The following is a 21257-nucleotide window of genomic DNA, read 5'->3' as shown; positions in this document are numbered from 1 at the left end:
AATTTAAGTTGAATTATAGCTATATACAACATATTACTCGATATTACTCTCTCGTCTACTCTAATATAGTGTTTATCTTTTCTCATACATTAATCACTATTGTAAGAATTCAATCTTAATCATCGTTCCTTGTGGAGACGATCCATACTCATCACTACCTAAATATTCCAAAGTACATTTAAATAATTTTTTATAGAATAATCTAAATTATGAAAGACAAATTTAATCCCCTAAATCTGAGATAATCAAAAGGTCTCTTGGATATTTCTAGAGTCTAGAGACTTGATCAATATCTATATGTTTCGACATGAACTTGTAGAATCATCAAATGATGTTAGATTGTTCCAAAAGTGTAGTCATAAATTTATAATATTCTTTATATATTTTATTTAGTGAAAAACAATTCAATAATACTACTATTTTTAAGGACATTGTGTTTGGATGCTCCTGTACTTTTAGATTTTATCAAAGTCAAATTTGAGGTGTATTTCAAGTTATTTATCATAATATTATGATCCAACCTTTCCACAATATTTATTTATATAAAATTAATTATAAATCAACTATATCAAGGGAATTCCCTGAGTAGAAGATATGCAATAAATTGAGCTTCATCATAACTTCATTGTTCTTGAGAAAACAAACATCCATACCTAATGAAGAAGGAAAGTAGAAAGGATTTTTAAACACTACAACTCAAGAAGAAACAACAGTAATAAATTTAGGAATTCAACCAAAGTAAAATGCTAAAGCAGTGATAGATATGACCTCATTGTCCTCCTTCCCTGAGGTGGAAGGAAAGTGAACACCGAAGAATCCAGTTCTTAAAAAAACATGTGTCTCTTCACACCACAAAACCTTTGCGCCGAAGGTCTGGCTAATAATACCGATTTAGAGAGCAGAATTGAAAATTTCTTCCTCCGGTTGCTGTTTAATGGAATTATGGTGAGAGATTGACAATAATTTTGAGCAAAATCCTCATGGATCTTATATGGCCATCGAGCGAATCACACTACCATGTTTATTTAAGTTCATTTAATAAAATATTTGAGTTCATTTAATAAAATATTTGCGTTCATTATTATTCTATGTGATGTTTATAATGAAGTCCATGAATACATGCAATGACTTGGTGAATTATGATGAGAATATAATACAGTGATCACTAGTCTTTAAACATATATTCTAAATATTCCTATTCAATGGATAGTTGAGACGGACATCGAATTCTCTGGATAGAATAGCACTACTTGATCCTACTTATATGAAAAGTATAGTTGATCATATGGCTTTTAGTTTGGTGACACTAAGGACAGATAGTAGGTGCTCTTTTCAGAAAGAGTTTACTGAATTGATCCATATGAATCCCTGAATGGTATTATACCTAAACATCAATCAGGTTGATTCAAGTCACGGTTGTATTAGTTATCCACTGACCTGAGATACCAAGGACATCTCGTTAATGGACGACTACATTTTGACTACAAATTACGAGCCTCTAATCATGGGATTCAAACACGTCATATATCGGATATAGTAAGAAGTTCACGGTGATAGTCACGTGGTCAAGACAGGATCATCTGCCTTGGACATGATCATCCACCCTTTGTATAAGAGGAGATCAACTCAAGGAAGATGATGCAGAAAAATCCTTAGCCAGGGTCACAGTGAGGATATTGGAGAAGGTGTTCTTCAATGATCCCCGTTACGCATTAGTACTAATCGAATGGTAGATTAGGGTTCGACGATAAACCATACCCTAAGTTTTTTTAGAGTCTCGTGTGGATGATGGATTATACATATGCTGTAACCGATGATGGTAAAGATTTCATGAGAGATTTCGAGAGTACTTTGTATCTTCTAGAGCACGAGGTGTAGAGTGGCACCCCACGGGCTGGACATTTAACCTGTCACTGGGTTAAATTGATCCTTATTTAATTAATCTATATGTTGATATAGTTAATTAATAAGGTTGGTCAATAAATGTTGCCACAAAAGTTATTAACTAGAATGATACATGGGCCTAGAGGGTTATGTTGGGTTCTAGAGGCCTTGATCTAGATGAACAGAACAAAACGATGCGCAGCGGAAAACTTTTGTGAATCGAACGGCATCAACAAAATCATTGAAACAAAGTACCTTTGCACGAATCTCATTCATGATTTCTTCGATCCCAAAGTGAGACGAGTCGAGCTGCTCAAGTGTGCAGCCTCTAGTTGTATCCATGCGGTCCTCGGCACGTCAGATCTCCTCCTTCTCGTAGACGAACCCCGTTCTATCTCCGTCAGCGTCGTTACGTCGTCCAGATCACATCAGGGATGGGGAGGGGGTGTGGGGAGAGTGGAGAAGAAGGGGAAAGACCCCTGAACAATTCTGGCATGGGTGTTTTTCATGGATGAACCAAGGCACCGAACCCAACAAATCCATCATAAAAACTTGGCATCATTATTTAAATCCCCATTAAGTGTGTATAAAGCCTATATTTCTTTAAAATGAGGATACTTCCTCAATGAATGGTTGTTGTTAAAGGTTGCAAGACGGATGACAATTCATCATCTGTCAATCATCCCTAGTGTCATCCCTCTTGTAATTTGGCATCCGTCCGCCCCTATTGTCATCCCTTCCATCCTTGAAAAAATGGAACAATAGCCTTCTTGCCTTGCATTCCAGGCCTGATATCGAATGATGATATCATGATGGATGCTGAATTGGATAAGAGGAATGGAATTCTGATATCTGTATTTACTAATACCTGAATCTCAGATGACTATGTTGAATTACAGTTGATACAATATTTGATATTGGCATCCCTCTTTGTCTCAACCGTTGAATGAAAGTATTATGTATAGATATTGGATATAAATAGAAATATAATTCAAATAATGTATTGTTTTACTAGGAAACATATATGTGCATAGGGTTCAACATTTTGGACCTGGGAATGGTCAGACCGGACCGAACAGACAGGCCTAATCCAGTACGATGGTCAAATTATACCGGGACCAGATTAAATAATAAATAAATAATATAATATAATATTTTTTCTCGCATCCCTTTGGTCGTGCTTTACTCTTCGCTCCCCCCCTTTCCCCAATCGTTAGGGATCAGGCATTCAGACTGATCGTTCGGATGCTCGATTGGATCGGACATTCGAAAAAACGAATCCAAACCCTGATTAGTCAATTTCAGACTCCATCCTAACCCGATCGGCGCACCGGGTTCAGATCAGGTTATTCAAACAGACCCGATATAATATAATATAATATATTTTCTCGCATCCCTTTGGTCGTGCTTTACTCTTCGCTCCCCCCCTTTCCCCAATCGTTAGGGATCAGGCATTCAGACTGCTCGTTCGGATGCTCGATTGGATCGGACATTCGAAAAAATGAATCCAAACCCTGATTAGTCAATTTCAGACTCCATCCTAACCCGATCGGCGCACCGGGTTCAGATCAGGTTATTCAAACAGACCCGATCTTTGGATCTGAGTTAAATTTGATTTGGATGCGTTGTTCAAATCAGATCGATTGGGTTCTCTTCCCGTCAAGTCATCGACAATCGACGAGGCTCTGAACTCTGAAGTTGCTCTGAACTTTTAAGTTGAAACCCAGTACTTCAACAATCAAGACAAAAAACACAGATCTTCCTCCACATTGAGAAATATCTTTTCTTCTCTTTTTCTCACCAATATTTCTTCTGAAAGATCTGATCAATGTCTCAAAAGTTCCAATCACTTTTTCAAAAAATCAATAAATATGTTTCTTATGACACACAATCTGAAAATAATTATCAGACAGCACGATGATGAGATAACAAAATCTTTATCACCACGTTGATCAAGACAACTTCATCTCCTCATTGATCCATATCTACTGGCCGTTTGTTTGAATTTGTTAGAACAGTTCGAACATGAACAAACCAAAAATTTTGATTGGACGATTTTTTCTAACATGAACAAATATTTTGTTTGATCGAAAGATTCAAACCATTTGGATCTAAGTTGCGGTTGATCATTCGAATCTTTTGACCTGGATTTGAACGATCTGATCCCCATCCTTACCAGTCGTGATCAACCTTCCAACGGATTGGGCTTCCCCTCTTCCCTACCTCCCCCCGCTGTCTGGTTTTGCTCCCCTTCTCACCGATTGCATCCCCCTCTCACCCTCTGGCTCCCTCGCTTTATCTCTCCCTCCCTCTCTCACTTTCTGTCTCATGCTCTTTCTCGTGCTCTCTTTCATGTTCTCTCTCTTTCTCTCTCTCTCTCTCTTACTAGTTCTCCTCTTGCACACACTCTCTCCACCATTCTCTCTCCTTCTCCCTTGTTGAGTCAAGTTGAACTTCGTGACCGAGCGTGAGAAGAAGGGATGAGAGAAGATTGAGAAGGGAAAGAAAGGATGAAGAAGAATGACAGAGAACACAATAAGAGAAGCTATTATGATCATTATTTCCCGCAATCGATTGAGTACATGTGTGTTTCTATTTTTATTAACTATATATAAACAGTATATGCATTAGTTTTTTGAACAATCCTGGCCGTTATAACTTGTTATAACAGCTACATCATACTGAATTGAAACCATTAATCTATTTCCTATCGACATTAAATCCTAGCCTTCTATCTTTTCCTATATTTAATCCTAGCCACAAAATTTCTTAACGAGTATAGGGTATGTTTTCGTTTCTTACTAGATTAATCTTATATTAGATCCTATTGGTTTTCGATTATCTGACATGGCAGCTACAGGGCGAGTAGAACTCCTCAACATCTCTCTCTCTCGCACACTCTCGCTCCTGTTATCTCTCGCTCACACACTCTCTTCTGTCTCTTCCTTTTTTCTCTCTTCTCTCTCCCCTTCTCCCTCACTCTCCCCATTCTCTTCTCTCCCTCCCATTTTCTCTCTCACACGTTCTCTTCTCTCTCTCACTCTCACACTCTTTTCTCTCTCTTGCACTCTCTTGTCTCTCTCTCTCTTGCGTGCGCGCTCACTCTCTCTACCACGTTCTCTCTCCCTCCCACTCTCTGAGTTTCTCTTTCTTGCTCTCAATCTTGAGAGTGTTTTGCTTATCTAGTTTCTTTCTCCCTCAAACTCTGTCAAGTTTGCTTCATTATTGGTTTACACGTTTCTTTCTCTATCTCTATCACCCTCCATTCTACTCTTCATGTTTCATCTATTTCATTTAGTCTTATTCTCTTTTTATTTTATTCTTCTTCTCATCATCCATTCTTCTTTTATTCTCCTCTTTTATATTATTCTTTTCTTATTATTTATTCTGCTTTCTACTTCTTTCCCTCTTCTTTGCATCTTCTTTTCTCATTATTTTATTCTTCTTCTTTTTCTCCTTTTCTAGTCTTTTACTTTTTCTTCTTTGTTACCTTTTTCTACTATTTTCTTTCTTCCCCTTTCTCCTGATTTTCTTATTTCTCATTATGTTTCTTTACCTTCTTCCATTTTATCTTGCTTTCTTCTTCTTTAATTCTTCTTTTATTTTTAAATTATTCTTCTTTCAATCGTATTTTCTTTTTCTCTTTTTTTTCTATTCTTCTTTTCATTTTTAAAGATAGGGTTTACAAGTTCCTTTGCAAAAAAAATTTCCCTTTTATGAGAAGTCCATACCATTTTTTATCTTTAATTTTTGTTCTTTGACTAGTCAACATGACAGGACCGTGACTTGAGTAGGACCAGACGAGACTCGGACAAAATGGGACTGATCCTTGTTGGATTATGAAGGGATTGAGATAAATGAAGAAATCATAACGATACACATCGTAAGACTATTGTGAAATCATACGACATTGATAAAAACAAAGTACCTTTGCACGGATCGCAACCATGATTTCTTGGACCACGGTGAGAGACCAGCCGAGCTGCTCAAGTGTGAAGCCTCTAAACGTATCCACGTGGTCCTCAGCACGTCGGCTCACCTCCTTCTCAATGACGAGCCCCACTGAACCTCCGTCGCCATTGTTAGGCCGTCTTGATCGCATCGGTAAGAGGGGTGTGGGAGAGGGGAGAACAAAGGGAAGGCCCCTGAATAATTCTGGCCTCGGTAAATTTTAGGGCCTTTCCCTATTTATACTAAGTAATTATTTTTATAAAACACCCAAAACTTTAGTATATCTTTCGACGTCCAAAAGACCATTTATCAGTCCCAGGTTTCAGTCCAATTAACGATTCCGGCGGCCCCATATCAACATATAGATTAATTAATGTCGGATCGATTAAACCCAACGGTAGGTTGAGTCTCCAACCCGTGGGCTGCCAAGCCATACCTCGTGCACTAGAAGATACAAATGAGTGTGCATCGACTCACTCATGTAACCTGTTCATCATCGGTTACAATGTACGTATAATCCCTTATCCACTTGGCACTCCTTGGACGACTTAGGGTATGGTCAACTGGACACTCCTTGGACGACTTAGGGTATGGTCAACTTGACACTCCTTGGACGACTTAATACTAATGGATTTGGAAATCATCGGACAACTATTCTTTGATATTTCATTGCCTTCACCAAGGACTTCATCGCATCGTCTTCCTTTAGCTGTCATATCTTATACTGAGGATGGATGATCGCACCTTGACTCCTCAATCATCTTTGTGAAATTCTTGATGCACCCGATTTAAGACTGTTTAGAATCCCATGACTAGAGACTCATTGGCCATAGTCAAAGTATAGTCGTCCGTCCATAAGACATCTTTGGTGTCCCAAGTCTAAGGACCATTAGCACAACCCTGACGTGAATCAACCCGATTGACAGTTCAGTATAATACCATTCAGGGACTCGCACGGATCAATTCAGGGAATCTTTCCACTAAAGTGCACCCACTGTTTATCCTTAGTGTCTCCACGCTAATGGCTACATGAAAGGCCATACTATCATATGAGTGAAGCGAGATAGTGTTATTTTATCATGTTACTTCGATGTCTTTTGCCCATTTCCTTTGATTAGGAATATTTAGAACACATGCTTAAAGACCAGTGATCTCCGAATTACGATCTTATCATAATTCACTAAGTCTGAATATGTATTCATGGACTTCATTATAAGCATCACATGTGCACTATAATGAATATGTTCATTTAATGAACATGGAACAAGATGTGGAAATGTGTGATTGGCTTGCCGGCCACATAGATTTCCATCAGTCCTTCGGTATAGGTTCTTATTAAAAGTACGGTCCGGACCGAGACCGTCAAACCCTATATATGTGTGTAAGCCATAGGAGTTATACTTTTTCTCTATGTGAAAAGATTCAACATTTGTGAAAATGATTTTATTAATGTCGAGTAAAGTTAAACATTTTGAAATCCTAATTGGTCTGCATTGGCTGAAATGGACCCAATGTATGAACACTCTATTACAATTTCTCTTGGTCAAGATCATTTAATCTATGATGCATAGAATGCCTTGATATTTCAATATGGGACGATGGGTCTTGTTTTTTTAAACTAGTATTCTGATTTTAGATATCAATTTTTGAAATCCGATTTTCAGTATGGATTTTGATATTCGAGATCTAGTACCAGCATCCACCATATCTTGACCCCTAATATGTCCATCCCAATATCTGGTATAGGGTGGATATTATAAATCCATTAAAAATGTGATATCTGGCATCTAAAACTGCCTCCATTCCCTCTGGATATCAGATATTGGTTGTCTGATATCAGGTATGGGATGGGCAAACACTACTCAAGGTTTATAATTTTACATCTGTCCTCCCTCTGCTACAACATCTATTACATCCCTAACATCATCAATTGGTTATCAGTATGTCTGAAAGGATAACCTACATGCCTTACATCCCATCACAGGGGCCTCTACATACTTCAGTTTGGTTTACAATTTTAGATCCATCCTTTCTCCGTTACCTCATCCATCCCACATGGCCTCTTGGATAGATGTCTAACAAACTGTTGACTTAAGATATTAATTAAGGGTGTGTATTTGTTTATTTTTCTAGTGAAAAATTATCTGTACGATTATTTATGATAATATTACGATAGAGCCTGCCCAAAATATTTAAACATAAGAACTTTTCCAAATGTGATGAAGATGAATATGAGGTATATAAACAATGAATGTATTTCACTAATCGTCAGCTGCATTAATTATTCTTATAACAAAAAAATGAACTATGCTATGTGGGAAACTCAAGCACACAAAAGGAGGTGAGACGATCACAAAATCAAGATCAACTTAATATATGGCGCCCACACATCTGCTTAAGTGACAACCACTGTGTTCGACAATCTGGCGATAGTGATATTCTTAGATAATCAAACTGGACAAACGATACAATATTAAATGGAGAGAAAACCCACTCTCAATAATCGGTATGGTCCAATATACAATGTAGCAGCCTGACTTCTTGTCCCTTTAGATGCACTAGTATGCGAATTCAAGTACTGGCTAGAGTCATGGGAGATTTCTGATATGCCGTAGCTACATAAACAGGCAAATATCATTAAAAAAAGCCTAGAGGAGCTTCACCAAGAACCAAATTTCTTTCATCTAGAATTTAATGACGACACGACAACTAACATGTGATCTTTGACCTATTAGGATGAACTAGCATGAGAATCAAGTGCTAGATAGAGCCACGGGAGATTTCTGTCATACTGTAGCTACATAAACTAGCAAATAAATCATTAAAAAAAGTCGAGGAGCTTCACCAAGAACCAAATTTCTTTCATCTAGATATAATGACACAACAACTAACAGGTGATCTTTGACACATTGGGATGCACTAGTGTGAGAAATAGAGCGCTAGCTAGAGAGCCCTGGGAGATTTCTGTTACACTGTAGCTCATTAAACCAACATACATAATTAATAAAATCCAAGAGGAGCTTCACCAAGAACCTAGTTTCCTTCATGTAGAAGATAATGAAGAGCTTAGACGTACTAATTAGGTTAAGAGCTAGCTAGTGCCATGGGCAAATGGGTGGTGTCATCCATGACTTGTAGTCTAGGTGAGTTACCGATGAAGTTTAAAGTATTATGAGTTTAAAGACGTGGGGGGGGGGGCCTGAGGTGGAAGCCCAAGAAGCGGGCCGTGCGGTGGACCTGGTCGGCCTGGGGATGGGTGTTATCGGCGGAGGAGAAGCGGTGGACTCCGGCGGCGCCGCAGTCGACCCAGCTGAAGCCCACCTCCTTTTTCACCCCTGAATCCCTCATCGCCTTCCTCACCTGCGCCACCTTCTCCCACTCCCCCTTCTCCGCGTACACGTTGGACAGCAGCACGAACGTCCCCGCCTCCCCCTCCCCCTCCCCCGCCGCCGCGCGCAGCAGCCCCGCCGCGGCGCGCGCAGCCATCTCCGCCCTGCCGTGCACCCGGCACGCTGCCAGCAGGCTCTGCAGCGCGCTCTTCCCCGGCGCGGCCGCCGCCAGCCGCTCCGCCTCCTCCACCCGCCCCGCCCTCCCCAGCATGTCCACCACCGCCGCGTAGTGCTCCGCCCCGCGGCTGGGCATCCCCGCGAAGAGCTGCAGCCCCCACTCGACCATCCCCCCGTGCCCGCACGCGGTCAGCACCGCCAGCTCCGTCAGCCCGTCCGCCGCCACCCCCGCCGCCGCCATCTCCGCGTACCGCGCCGCCACCCCCGCGTAGTTCCCCCGCCGCGCCTCCGCCGATATCACCGCCGTCCAGCTCACCACGCTCCTCCTCTCCGCGCCCTCGAACACCTTCACCGCCGCCTCCGCCGCGCCGCTCTTCGAGTACATGTCCACCAGCGCGCCGGCCAGGTGCTCGCCCCGCTCGAGCCCGGCCTTCACCGCCAGCCCGTGGCACTGCACCCCCAGCGACGCGAACCCCGCCGCCGCCACCACGCTCCCCACCGCGAACTCGTTCGGCCGCCGCCCCGACAACGCCGCCAGCGCCTCCGCCACCATCCCCTTCTTCGCGTACCCCGCGATCAGCGAGTTCCACGACACCGCGTCCGCGGCGGAGCCCATCTCGTCGAGCACTCTCCTGGCCGCGCCCATGCAGGACTTGGCGTACGCGGACAGCAGGCTGTTACACACCCCGACGCTATCCAGGGCCTTGGCTTTGAAGCAGAGCCCGTGGACGACCTCCGTCCCCGCCGCGAGCGCCGAGAGGACCGCCACGAAGGTCACCGCGTTGGGCTCCACGCCGGCGCGGCGCATCTCCCGGAAGAGAAGCATGGCGGGGAGCTCCACGGCGGCGGACATGGAGATCATCGTCGTCCAGGAGACGACGTTCTTGCGCTCCGCGAGGCGGAAGGCGAGCTTGGCGCAGCCCGCGGACCCGCACTTGGCGTACATGGACATGAGCACGTTGGCGACGGAGGCGGCGCCGCGGTCGAGCCTCTTCTTCGCGGCCACGGCGTGGAGCTGGCGGCCCAGCCGCAGGCTCCGCTCGTGCCCGCAGGCCGCGATGGCGCTCGCCAGCGAGACGTGGTCCGGCCCGCCGAGCCCCTCCTCCCTGGTCATGGCCGAGAACAGCTCCCCGGCCCGCGCCCAGCTTCCCTCCTCGTCCGCCTGCGCATGCCCGGAGATGAGCGCGTTCCACGACACGAGGTCCCGGTGGCGCATTCCCTCGAACGCCTTGGCGGCGCCGCCCATGTCCCCCGCCTTGGCGTAGGCCGAGATGAGCGCGTTGCCGACGAAGGTGTCCTCCCCGAAGCCGGCCTTCACCACCCGCGCGTGGAGCTGCAGCGCGAAGAGGAAGTCGCCGCCAGCGATCTCGGAGGAGGAGGCGAGCGCCGTGGCGAAGGTGACGGCGTCGAAGGCCACGCCGGCGCGCGCCATCGCCGCCGCGAAGCGCAGCGCCGCGTCGCCGCGGGGGAGGCCGGAGAGGGCGGTGTTCCAGGAGACCACGTCCGGGGCGGACATGGCGTGGAAGAGCTTGAAGGCGTCGTCGAGCCGGCCGTGGTGGCAGTAGAGGTTCATGAGGGAGTTGCAGACCATGGTGTGGCGGGCGAGGCCGGAGATCACGGCGGCGGCGTGGATGAGCTCCGCCGTCTCCGGCGGCCCGACCCGCGCCAAGGACTTGATCCAGGCCGCCGCTTCAGCACGTCCGAGGCCATGAAAACCTCCGAGAGAGGAAGAGGAGAAGAAGAGCCTACTGCTGCGATAGCCCGCCCTCGCTGCACTGACCCGCTGTAGCCCGTGCAAGAATAACATGTAAACTCTCGCGCAGCGAGAGAGAGAGGTGGCAGTACTATGGAACTCGAAGGTATCTTCAGAGGTGAGTTCTTAACGTTGTCAGCGTGTCATCAAGAGAGAGGAGAGAGAGAGAGAGAGCGAAGTAGATAATAAACGGGATAGAGAGACATGTAAAGAAGGAGAGAAATGAAGAGAGTAGAGGGAGTTTGAGAGAGTGTTGAAGCGTGTCGAGCACCCCTGTCTTTTGCTTTTTGAAGTTTTTACGTAGAACAAGGATCCTCTCACCATGCTCTCTTGTTTTTTTGTCTCACTGTCTCTCTAGATTGAAGAAAAGGGCGTTCTCTTGATGGTAATGATGCAGGGATGCGATGAGGCTTGAAGACGGTGAATTGATTATTCTCCTTGTGTTGGTTATTTGATAATCGTCATTCTCCTCTAGATTTATTCAAGTTAACTATGCTTCTACGGCTGTCTATTCTAAATAAGGGTATCAGAGCTAAGTGTTTGTTTGGATTTGTTGGCTTATCAAAGTGCTGACACCCTTTATTTTTCGATATGACATTAAAAAAATTGTCTTATCAAAGGTCAACTATATTGATTGAAAATGATGTTATTTAGGTGCTAGGTGATTTGAACCTGAAGGTATTAGGGCTGGTTATTTGCAATAGATGCAAATGAAGGTTGCCAGTGATATTCGTCAATGCTTGTCGGATGATATTGCTGACGCTGGCCAAATGTGGAAGCATGTGGCTAATGGTATGAGTAAAAGAAGTCTATGATTAAGTTTTTATTGTAATAGAAATTATGTTGTCTCCAAATGTATGAAGGTACCAATCACGTGCTCATATTAGTTATGTAAGGTCTTCTTGTAGAATTTCAAATTTTGGAAGGTGATTCCTTTGAAGATATCAAGACAATCATTTTGTTGATTTTTTTATTTATAACTAAGACAACCTTATGAGACTATGCGTCATGAGATGAAAATGTTGACTCTTGATGAGGAAATTTCTGCATTGGCAGAGTTTAGCTATAATTTTTTTTGCATCTGATGGTAATGAAAGTCAAGGTTTCTTAGTACAAAGTGAGTAATAAAATGTTTGATCTAAGGGGCGAGGTAAGTCCAAAAGGGCAAAGAGGGCATAAGAACCACATTATTGCAAAGAGGGTGCAGTGTTTCAGGTTGAATGCATGGTTGCACTTGGATTTCACGAAGAGGAAGAAATGCGCTAGGTTATTGGATAAAGTTAATTCTGCATTAGATAGGGAGGTGCATGAGGTATAGCCTTATTGGCGCACAAGCCTGTTGACTATTCCACTTTATGTTTTTTTTTAGGGATAATACTATGAATGAGCCCCAACTTTCAGTTTTGTAAAGATTGTAGCCCGAACTTTCAACTTTGTAAAAAAAATAGCCCCGACGAATGAGACGTCGCCATTTGGCGTCGAATTTTTTTTCCCCACCTCCGGTCAAAGGGTGACGCGGCGGCCACCGTGGCGCCCAGGTGGACTCCACGGTGGCATCCGCGTCACCGCGTGACCGCGGACGACGCCGTGGAGTCCGTCCGCCCACGCCGCCGCCCGTCTCCTTCTCCCGCCGCCGGCCGAATTCGTCGGCCGCCGCCGCCCGCATCCGGCCGCCGCCGACGCCGCCCGTCTGCCGTCGTCGACGCCGCCGTCTGCCGCGCGTTCTCGTTGATCTGAGCAAGACATGAAACGTTTCCTCTTACGAACAAGATCTGAGCAAGACATTCTCGTCTTCTCTTCTCTATTCTTTTGCTCTATTCTATCCTCTCTTCTTACGAGCTTTTTTTCTCTTTTATTCTCGGCTTCTTTTCTCTTACGCGCTTCTCTTGACTTCTCTTTTATTGTCGTCTTCTCTTCTCTTACGAACTTCACTTCTCTTCTCTTTTACTCTTGTCTTCTCTTCTCTTACGACCCTCGCTTCTCTTCTCTTTAATCTCACTTGGTTAATGGTCGCAGGCGCCGTGTTAAGGGGGAAGCAGCTGAAGGTGGAGAAGGCGAGGAAGAAGGAAAATCAGAAGATGGCCGTGCAGAGCTTCGCAGCCGAAAGAAGAAGAAGAAGAAGAAGAAATAGAAGAAGAGAGAAGAAGAAGAAATAGAAGAAGAGAGAAGAAGAAGAAGAAGAAGAAGAAATAGAAGAAGAGAGAAGAAGAAGAAATAGAAGAAGAGAGAAGAAGAAGAAGAAGAAATAGAAGAAGAGAGAAGAAGAAATAGAAGAAGAGAGAAGAAGAAATAGAAGAAGAGAGAAGAAGAAGAAGAAGAAGAAGAAGAAGAAGAAGAAGAAGAAGAAGAGGAAGAAGAAGAAGAAGAGGAAGAAGAGGAAGAGGAAGAGGAAGAGGAAGAAGAAGAAGAAGAAGAAGAAGAAGAAGAAGAAGAAGAAGAAGAAGAAGAAGAGGAAGAAGAAGAAGAAGAGGAAGAAGAGGAAGAGGAAGAGGAAGAGGAAGAAGAAGAAGAAGAAGAAGAAGAAGAAGAAGCAAAAGAATAGAGAAGAGAAGACGAGAATGTCTTGCTCAGATCTTGTTCGTAAGAGGAAACGTTTCATGTCTTGCTCAGATCAACGAGAACGCGCGGCAGACGGCGGCGTCGACGACGGCAGACGGGCGGCGTCGACGGCGAACACCGGCGGGCGGCGTCGGCGGCGGCCGGAAACGCGCGCCGGCGGCGGCCTGATGCGGGCGGCGGCGGCCGACGAATTCGGCCGGCGGCGGGAGAAGGAGACGGGCGGCGGCGTGGGCGGACGGACTCCACGGCGTCATCCGCGGTCACGCGGTGACGCGGATGCCACCGTGGAGTCCACCTGGGCGCCACGGTGGCCGCCGCGTCACCCTTTGACCGGAGGTGGGGAAAAAAAAATTCGACGCCAAATGGCGACGTCTCATTCGTCGGGGCTATTTTTTTTACAAAGTTGAAAGTTCGGGCTACAATCTTTACAAAACTTAAAGTTGGGGCTCTTTCATAGTATTATCCCTTTTTTTATGACCAAGCAATGCACTCATTCCTAGTGATGGGATATTAAGGTTTGATCTGAATTCCAAGGGTGACAAGGCCTCCTGCTCATATAAATCACTTTGTTGCCTTTTTTGTTTACAAAACCTTGTGAGACAGCTTCATTCCAAGAGGCAACTCAACGCCTCAGCAAGGATACGCGTTTGAAGGCAGTATCTGAGTAACAATCGTTACTGGACAAGAATTACATATGGAATTTTATACTTCTTGTAGGAAAATGGGTATTTGGGTCTTCAAGAAGATCCCACTAGTATATGATTAAGGCGAGACTGAAAGACCATGAGAAAGACATAGATTGTGAGAAAGAAATATATTTTGAGGTATAGAGGGAAAGGGCATAGAAGACTAAAAGGAAAAACATAGATAGATGTACAGAAAGATAGAGGAGATAGAGATAGAGTGTGACAGAGAAGAGAGAGATGTTTTGAGATTTTGAAATTTTGAATTCTGAGAGAGAGAGAGAAATTTTGAGAAAGAAATAATTTTAAGATTTAGAGGCTGATAGATTTAGGAGGAGAGGGCATACACACAGAAAAATAAATAGGATAAAGAGAAAGATATACGCAGATACATATATATAGAGAGAAAGAGGTTGGGAGCTAGAGAGAGAGAGGTTGGGAGGCTGAGAGAGAGTGAGAGGTTGGGTTATTGAGAATTTAAGAGAGAGAGAGAGAGAGAGAGAGAGAGAGAGAAAGGGAGAGAGAGGTCGGGAGACTGAGAAAGAGGGAGAGAAAGATAGAGGTTGGAAGACTGAGATAGAGGGAGAGAAAGAGAGAGGCTGGTCGACTGTGAGAGAGCGAGAGAAAGGAAGAGGTTGGGGGACCGTGAGAGAACGAGAGAAAGAGAGATGTTGGGGGACTCTGAGAGAGAGAGAGAGAGAGAGAGAGAGAGAGACTGGGGACTTGGGAGATTGAGGAGAGGAAGACAGTTGAAGACATGAATAAAATAAGGGGGGACAGAGACGGGGGAAATTGCGTGGCGCTCGCAGAGTCGCAGGCCACCTTCTACATGGCCAGTCTTATAGATTTTATTGCCCTCATCGCGATCATTCCAAGTCCTCCTCGTCCTCGTCGCCATTGCTGCATTCTCCATCAACAACCGCGCCATGAGCCTAGCGGCCGCCTTGACTCTGGCTATGGCCGTCTCCGGCACCGTCATCTTTCTCGTCGTGGGCCGGCAGAGGCCCCCCTCTATCGCTTCCTCGCCGGCCCGCATCGCTGGTAAAAGCCTATTCCTCACACTATCCTCGCTCTTTCGCCGTCTCTCTCGATCTCAATTTTTTGCAGATTCAACGAGGAGGGGAGACGAGCGCGAGAAGAAGAAGACTGGGATGAAGAGGGTTCGCTTTTCGGAGCGTGTCGTGGAGAGATATATCGAGAGCGGCGCGCAGGAAGCGCCGGCGCCGGCGGCCCCGCGCGCGAAAATGCCGGCGAACTGGGCGGCCCTCTACGGCGGGATGCTACGCGATCGCCAGCGACGAGATATTTGTGCTCGTAATTGGTGAAAGGAAGCCGTGGGAAGCGCCTTGCACTGTTCTTTGAGGAGAAGATCGGGCAGAGGAAATGAAGCGGCTTTCGGGGGGGGGTCTCTGATTTCAGGGAGAATCCCCGGCGGTGAGACACCTGGCGACGTGTGTTCTGTCGACAGGCCAGACTCAACGGTTGTTGTAGAAAATTGAATGTGGGTGTTACCCGTTGGTGCCCCCCATCGGCCATCACTGCTGCATTGTTTTCCTAGAGAGAGAGAGAGAGAGATCATCATTCGTCCCGTCCGGACTTATTTCCACATCGTGAGTTCATTGGGAAGAAGAACACAGAGGGAGAGGAGTAGGGGTCTAGGGGAGTAATAGAGAGAGAGAGAGGAAGGAGAGAGAGAGAGAGACGGAGGAGACAGAGAGACGAAGGAAGTGAGAGAGAGGCGGAGGAAGAAAGAGAGAGAGGTGGAGGAAGAGAGAGACGGAGGATGAGAGGGAGAGAGACGGAGGAAGAGAAAGAGAGAGAAAGTGGGACAGAAAGAGAGAGAAAGAGGGAATGGGAGAGAGAAAGAGGGAGTCGGAGAGAGAGACCGGAGAGGGAGAGGAAGAGAGTGAGAGAGAGAGAGAGGAGATTATCGCCGTTCCATTTCGACATCGTGAGTTCATGATCTCAAGAAGTTGGACGTACCGGATTGCCATTTCTAATTTATTAATGATTATTTATAATAGGCTACATAACTCTCTCTCTCTCTCTCTCTCTCTCTCTCTCTCTCTCTCTCTCTCTCTCTCTCTCTCTCTCTCTCTCTCTCTCTCTCTCTCTCTCTCTCTCTCTCTCTCTCTCTCTCTCTCTCTCTCTCTCTCTCTCTCTCTCTCTCTCTCTCTCGCACTCCATCCCAATTAGGCTTTGGGGATTCGGACAGATCATTCGAATGTTCGATCTGATCGGGCATTCGAAGAATCCGAACACCGATCTGCCCCGTACAAATTCGATCCGAACCTGATCTGAGCGTATGTTCGGATCGGACTGTTCAAACAAGGTGGCTGTTTGGATCAAATGTTCGAATAAGATCCGATTCGAACACGTTGTTTGAATCGGATCGATTCGAATTTTCGAATCCAGCGCCGCTAGCTCCAGCCAGCGACCATCCAGCCGCCGCTAGCGCGGGCCAGCGGCCGCTAGCGCCGGCCAGAAGCCGCCAGCGCCGGCAAGCGGCCGCCACCGCCGGCCAGCGGCCGCCAGCGCAGGCCTGCGGCCAGAGAGTGTCGCTGGCCCCAATGGCCATTTGTTCGAAATTGTTCGAACTTGTTCGAACAAGGTTGAACAAATGGCAATCGAACACGAACAACCCAATTTGTTCGTTCAAAACTTTTGATCAAACACGAACAAAGGGTTTGTTTGATCGAAAGATTCTAACAAATCGTTCAAATCGGCTTGTGTTCGTTCGAATCTGTTAATCAAGATTCGAACGATCCGATCCGATCCGATCTCCGATGCCTACTCCCAATACCAGTCTATTTATCGATGTGTAAATATATATCATAGCTCTGTATCCTAATTCTCCCTCCCTATATCCGTCTATTTATTGTCTGTGGAAGTGTGGCGGTCCCTAGATGGCTCAAGCAACTATGCCACTACAAAGATTATTCTATGGTGGAGAGATGTGAGTGATGAATTCTTACACATATCTTGAATTGGTTTCTTAAGGATGATGGAATAAAGTGATACAATGAAATGAACAGAACTTATATTCAAGAAAATATAAATGGTGAAGTTAATGTTGGAATGTTTCTTGGTTTTGGCTGATCATTTTAACGGACAAATCCTGCGGAATCAATGTAAATATATCAGATTGGACTGAAAATATCACATATGATATAATCACCCTTCGTGGAATGATAATCTCAATTTTAGGGTTAAAATTTGTCGTTGGTGATTGAGATTATTCAATAAAATATTTTTAACCGTACTTAAAAATACTTAGTTAGTGATGAGTACAGATCGTCTCCACAAGGAACGATGATTAAGGAATTACTTTCTTATACTAGTGATGATGGACGAGAGGATCGACAAAAGCAAAAAGTGAGGACGTGAGCTAGTGATATAGATAAAAGATACATAATTCTAAGCTAATTTAACTTAAAGAAAAGAGTAAGTGATTGTGATGGATATGACGATGAACGACGGTATGAGGGAGGATAGTGGTTGGATGTGGAGTGGTACGATGGCAAAGATAGATAGACGGGAGAATGGGAACGTAAGTAAGTGGAGTGATAAATGAAACGTTGATGAAAAACTATAACTATGATAACGATGATGTTGGGAGAGAAACAACGCAAGGCAAATACACTTACCTTAGATCCTTACATTCTGCCAGGATCACGGCGATTTTGCAAGTGCCGGTAAGCTCCCCCTCTTCTCTTTTGTCTCTTCCCACACACCCAAGACACCAAGAACACTCATGATGGATCTCAAAACTCACTCTCTTTCAATCAGCCTACAAAAGTAGGAAGCAAGTTCAAAATAATTTTTACGATGATCCAGGCCTCTATTTATAGATAAGAGGGTATGGATAGAAGGAGGAGGGGAAGATCAAAAGTTATAGCGGTTGGAAGTTAAGAAGTCAAAGCACTTTATGTGGCTTTCTGTGGCTTTTTGTATTATGTGGCTTTTCATATTCTATGGCTTTTCGTATTCTGTGGCTTTTCATATTCCATGGCTTTTCGTATTCCGTGGCTTTTCATATTCCGTGGCTTTTCGTATTCTATGGCTTTTCGTATTCCATGGCTTTTTGTATTCCGTGGCTTTTCGCATTCCGTGCCACATGTACATGACAAAAAAAAGAAAAAATCTCTTTCTCGACGCTGACGTGGCGGCGCATCGGCGCGCCACGTCACCCTATGCCATAAAAAAAACTAAAATACTTAAATTTTCATATTAAATAAAATAAAAGCCCAAAAAATACGTATAAATATATATTTTGACTCGGAAAAATCAGATCTTTACAAATTTAATACAAACAATTCCAGAAAAATAATACTTTGTCTCAAAAGTTATATTATTTTAGAATATATTGTTAAAAAAATCGTAAAAAATACAAAAATTCAGAAATTTGTTCAAAAAATAGATTTAATCATCTTAAGCTTGATAACATGCAAATATGAGTAATTTAATGCATAAAGACACATAAATATAATAATATAAGGCACTAGAAATGCATGTTATCGCAGAACTAGTTCCACTCTTACTTTGCTCTAGAGTAACCCTATAACTGTTTGTGTGCAACCCTCCTCTAGATGTATTCACACGATCAATGTGATGATGGATCTCCTCTTTTATTTCTTCAATTATCCGTGAAGGTCGTTTAGATCTTCTCACCATCAACTGATTTTGAGATGCAGAGGAAAATATTGCAATGAGGATGCCTAGGTTTGGCTTGTATTAGCAACTAAAATGGGTGCCCCTTTATTTACATTTTTTTTAGGAATTTTCATAAAATTCCATACAACTTCAAGTACTTCCACTAATGCCTATAGATCTTATATGTGTGACCCTCTGGGCCCATGTACCATTCTACTCAATCACTTTAACGTCCCAGTTATATTTATAAGCTAAGTTTATTAATTAAATTTATCAACATATAGTTAAATTAATCACGGGTCAGCTTAACTAAATCTACAGGTTAGGTTTTCAACTTTTCAAGTGCCAAGCGATACCTTGTGCTTTGGGAGATATAGATTACCAAAAAACCTCTTGTGGAACTTCATGAAAAATATGATATAGAATATTTTTTGTACTTCGTCATCAAACATTTACCATCATCGATTACTTATTTGTATAATCATTAATCTAAATTAGACTCCGAATGACTTAGATTATGGTTAGTCATCAAACCCCAATCCAACTCTTCAGTTACTTTTGATGTGTAATATGGATCGTTGGATAACACTTTGCCTAATATCTCCAATACCCTAGCCAGGTATTTGATGTATCTTCTTCCTTGAGTCAACCTCTTCTTATATCAAGGACGGAGGATCCCCTCTTGACCACTAAATTGCTTTGTGTGTTTCGTACTGCATTTGAGCTAAGACACATGTGATTCCCATGGTTAGGATTCATATATCTCAGTCAAAATATGGTTGCCCATTAAGAAGATGTCCCTACTATCTCAAGTCAACAGTCCATCTACATAACCGTGATATGAATCAACATAATTTATACTTAGCTTTAATACCATCTACATAACTCTTTCTCTAAAGAGCACCCACCATCTTTCCTTAGTCTCACCATATTATAGGCCACGTGATCAACCACACTTATCATATAAGTAAGACCAGATAGTATTATTGTATCACAACGTCTTAATGTATGGATCTGAGTATATGTGTAATAGGAATATTTGCAATACACACTTGAAGAATAGCGATCAATATATTATAATCTCATCATAATCTGCTTAGTTATGTTATTGCACCTATTCATGGACTTCGTTATGGACATCAAATATGAAAAAAGATTAATAAATATGAATTTAATAAAGATTAATAAATATTAATAAAGATTAATAAATATGAATGAATTTAAATAAGTCATGGAAGTGTGATTGACATGACGAACACATAATATCGATCACGTGAAGGGAGGGGGCTTGTATCTACTTTCTTGGGGAGTTTTTGGAATTAAAAATAAAATATTTATGCTATGTTTGCTTTGGTAATGTGAACCATTACATTGGCTGGTTTATTTCCCAAACCATCTCCCCATCAACGAGAGGGGGAGACAAACATGCCTATGTGTAGTCAAAGAGAGAGACGAAGTGAAAGCGGGAAGTATATATATTGAGAGACAGATAGACATACACATTTATAGACGCAAATGGAGATAGAGAGACGCATAATTATTAACACACATAGAGACACATACCTTTAGACATAGATATATAGAGAGTTTGGGAGACACATCTTTAGACACAGATATATGGAGAGATTGGGAGACATATCTTTAGACATAGTTAATCATTCATATAAACAGGTAGAAAGAGATAGACAGACATATGTAGAAACATCAAGAGATAGAGATACACGGAAAGAGAGAGAGAGCGAGAGAGAGGGAGAGAGCGAGATAGGTGGAGGGAGAGAGAGAGAGGTGGAGGGGGAGAGAGAGAGGTGGATGGGGAGAGAGACAGAGAAAGGTATATAGAGAGAGAGAGGTGGAGGGGGAGAGAGAGAGAGAGAGCGGGAGGTGGAGGGGAACAGAGAGAGAGATAGATAGAGAGGGAGGTGGAGGGGGAGAGAGAGAGAGAGAGATATAGAGAGACAGAGGGGGAGGGGGAGAGAGAGAGAGATAGATAGAGAGGGAGGTAGAGATGGAGAGGGAGAGAGAGAGAGAGAGAGGTGGAGAGGGAGAGAGAGAGAGAGATAGAGAGAGAGAGGTGGAGAGGGAGAGAGAGAGATAGATAGAGAGAGAGAGAGGTGAAGGGGGAGATATATATATATATATATATATATATATAAGAGGTAGAAAGAGAGATATGTGGACACACAGAGAGATATACATATAAAAGAGGTAGAAAAAGAGATATGTAGACACTCGGAGAGATATACATATAAAAGAGGTAGAAAGAGAGAT

At 43.7% G+C, this 21257-nt stretch overlaps 1 protein-coding gene across 1 annotated transcript; it reads right to left on the bottom strand.

The window, feature by feature from the left end:
• Positions 1 to 9012: 9012 nt before the first annotated feature.
• Positions 9013 to 11148, bottom strand: LOC144700461 (Pentatricopeptide repeat (PPR) superfamily protein). The gene has a single exon (XM_078571860.1). The coding sequence runs from the start codon at positions 11146 to 11148 to the stop codon at positions 9013 to 9015; it is 2136 nt and encodes a 711-aa protein (XP_078427986.1).
• Between the last annotated feature and the right edge of the window lie 10109 nt (positions 11149 to 21257).

Source organism: Wolffia australiana, chromosome 3, assembly GCF_029677425.1.
Source record: "Wolffia australiana isolate 7733 chromosome 3, ASM2967742v1".
Lineage (NCBI taxonomy): Eukaryota > Viridiplantae > Streptophyta > Magnoliopsida > Alismatales > Araceae > Wolffia > Wolffia australiana.
This window is presented reverse-complemented; position numbering and strand designations above follow the sequence as displayed.

Excerpts from the sequence above, each read along its gene's own strand:
- LOC144700461 (XM_078571860.1), bottom strand. The coding sequence starts at position 11,148 with ATGTTATTCTTGCACGGGCTACAGCGGGTCAGTGCAGCGAGGGCGGGC.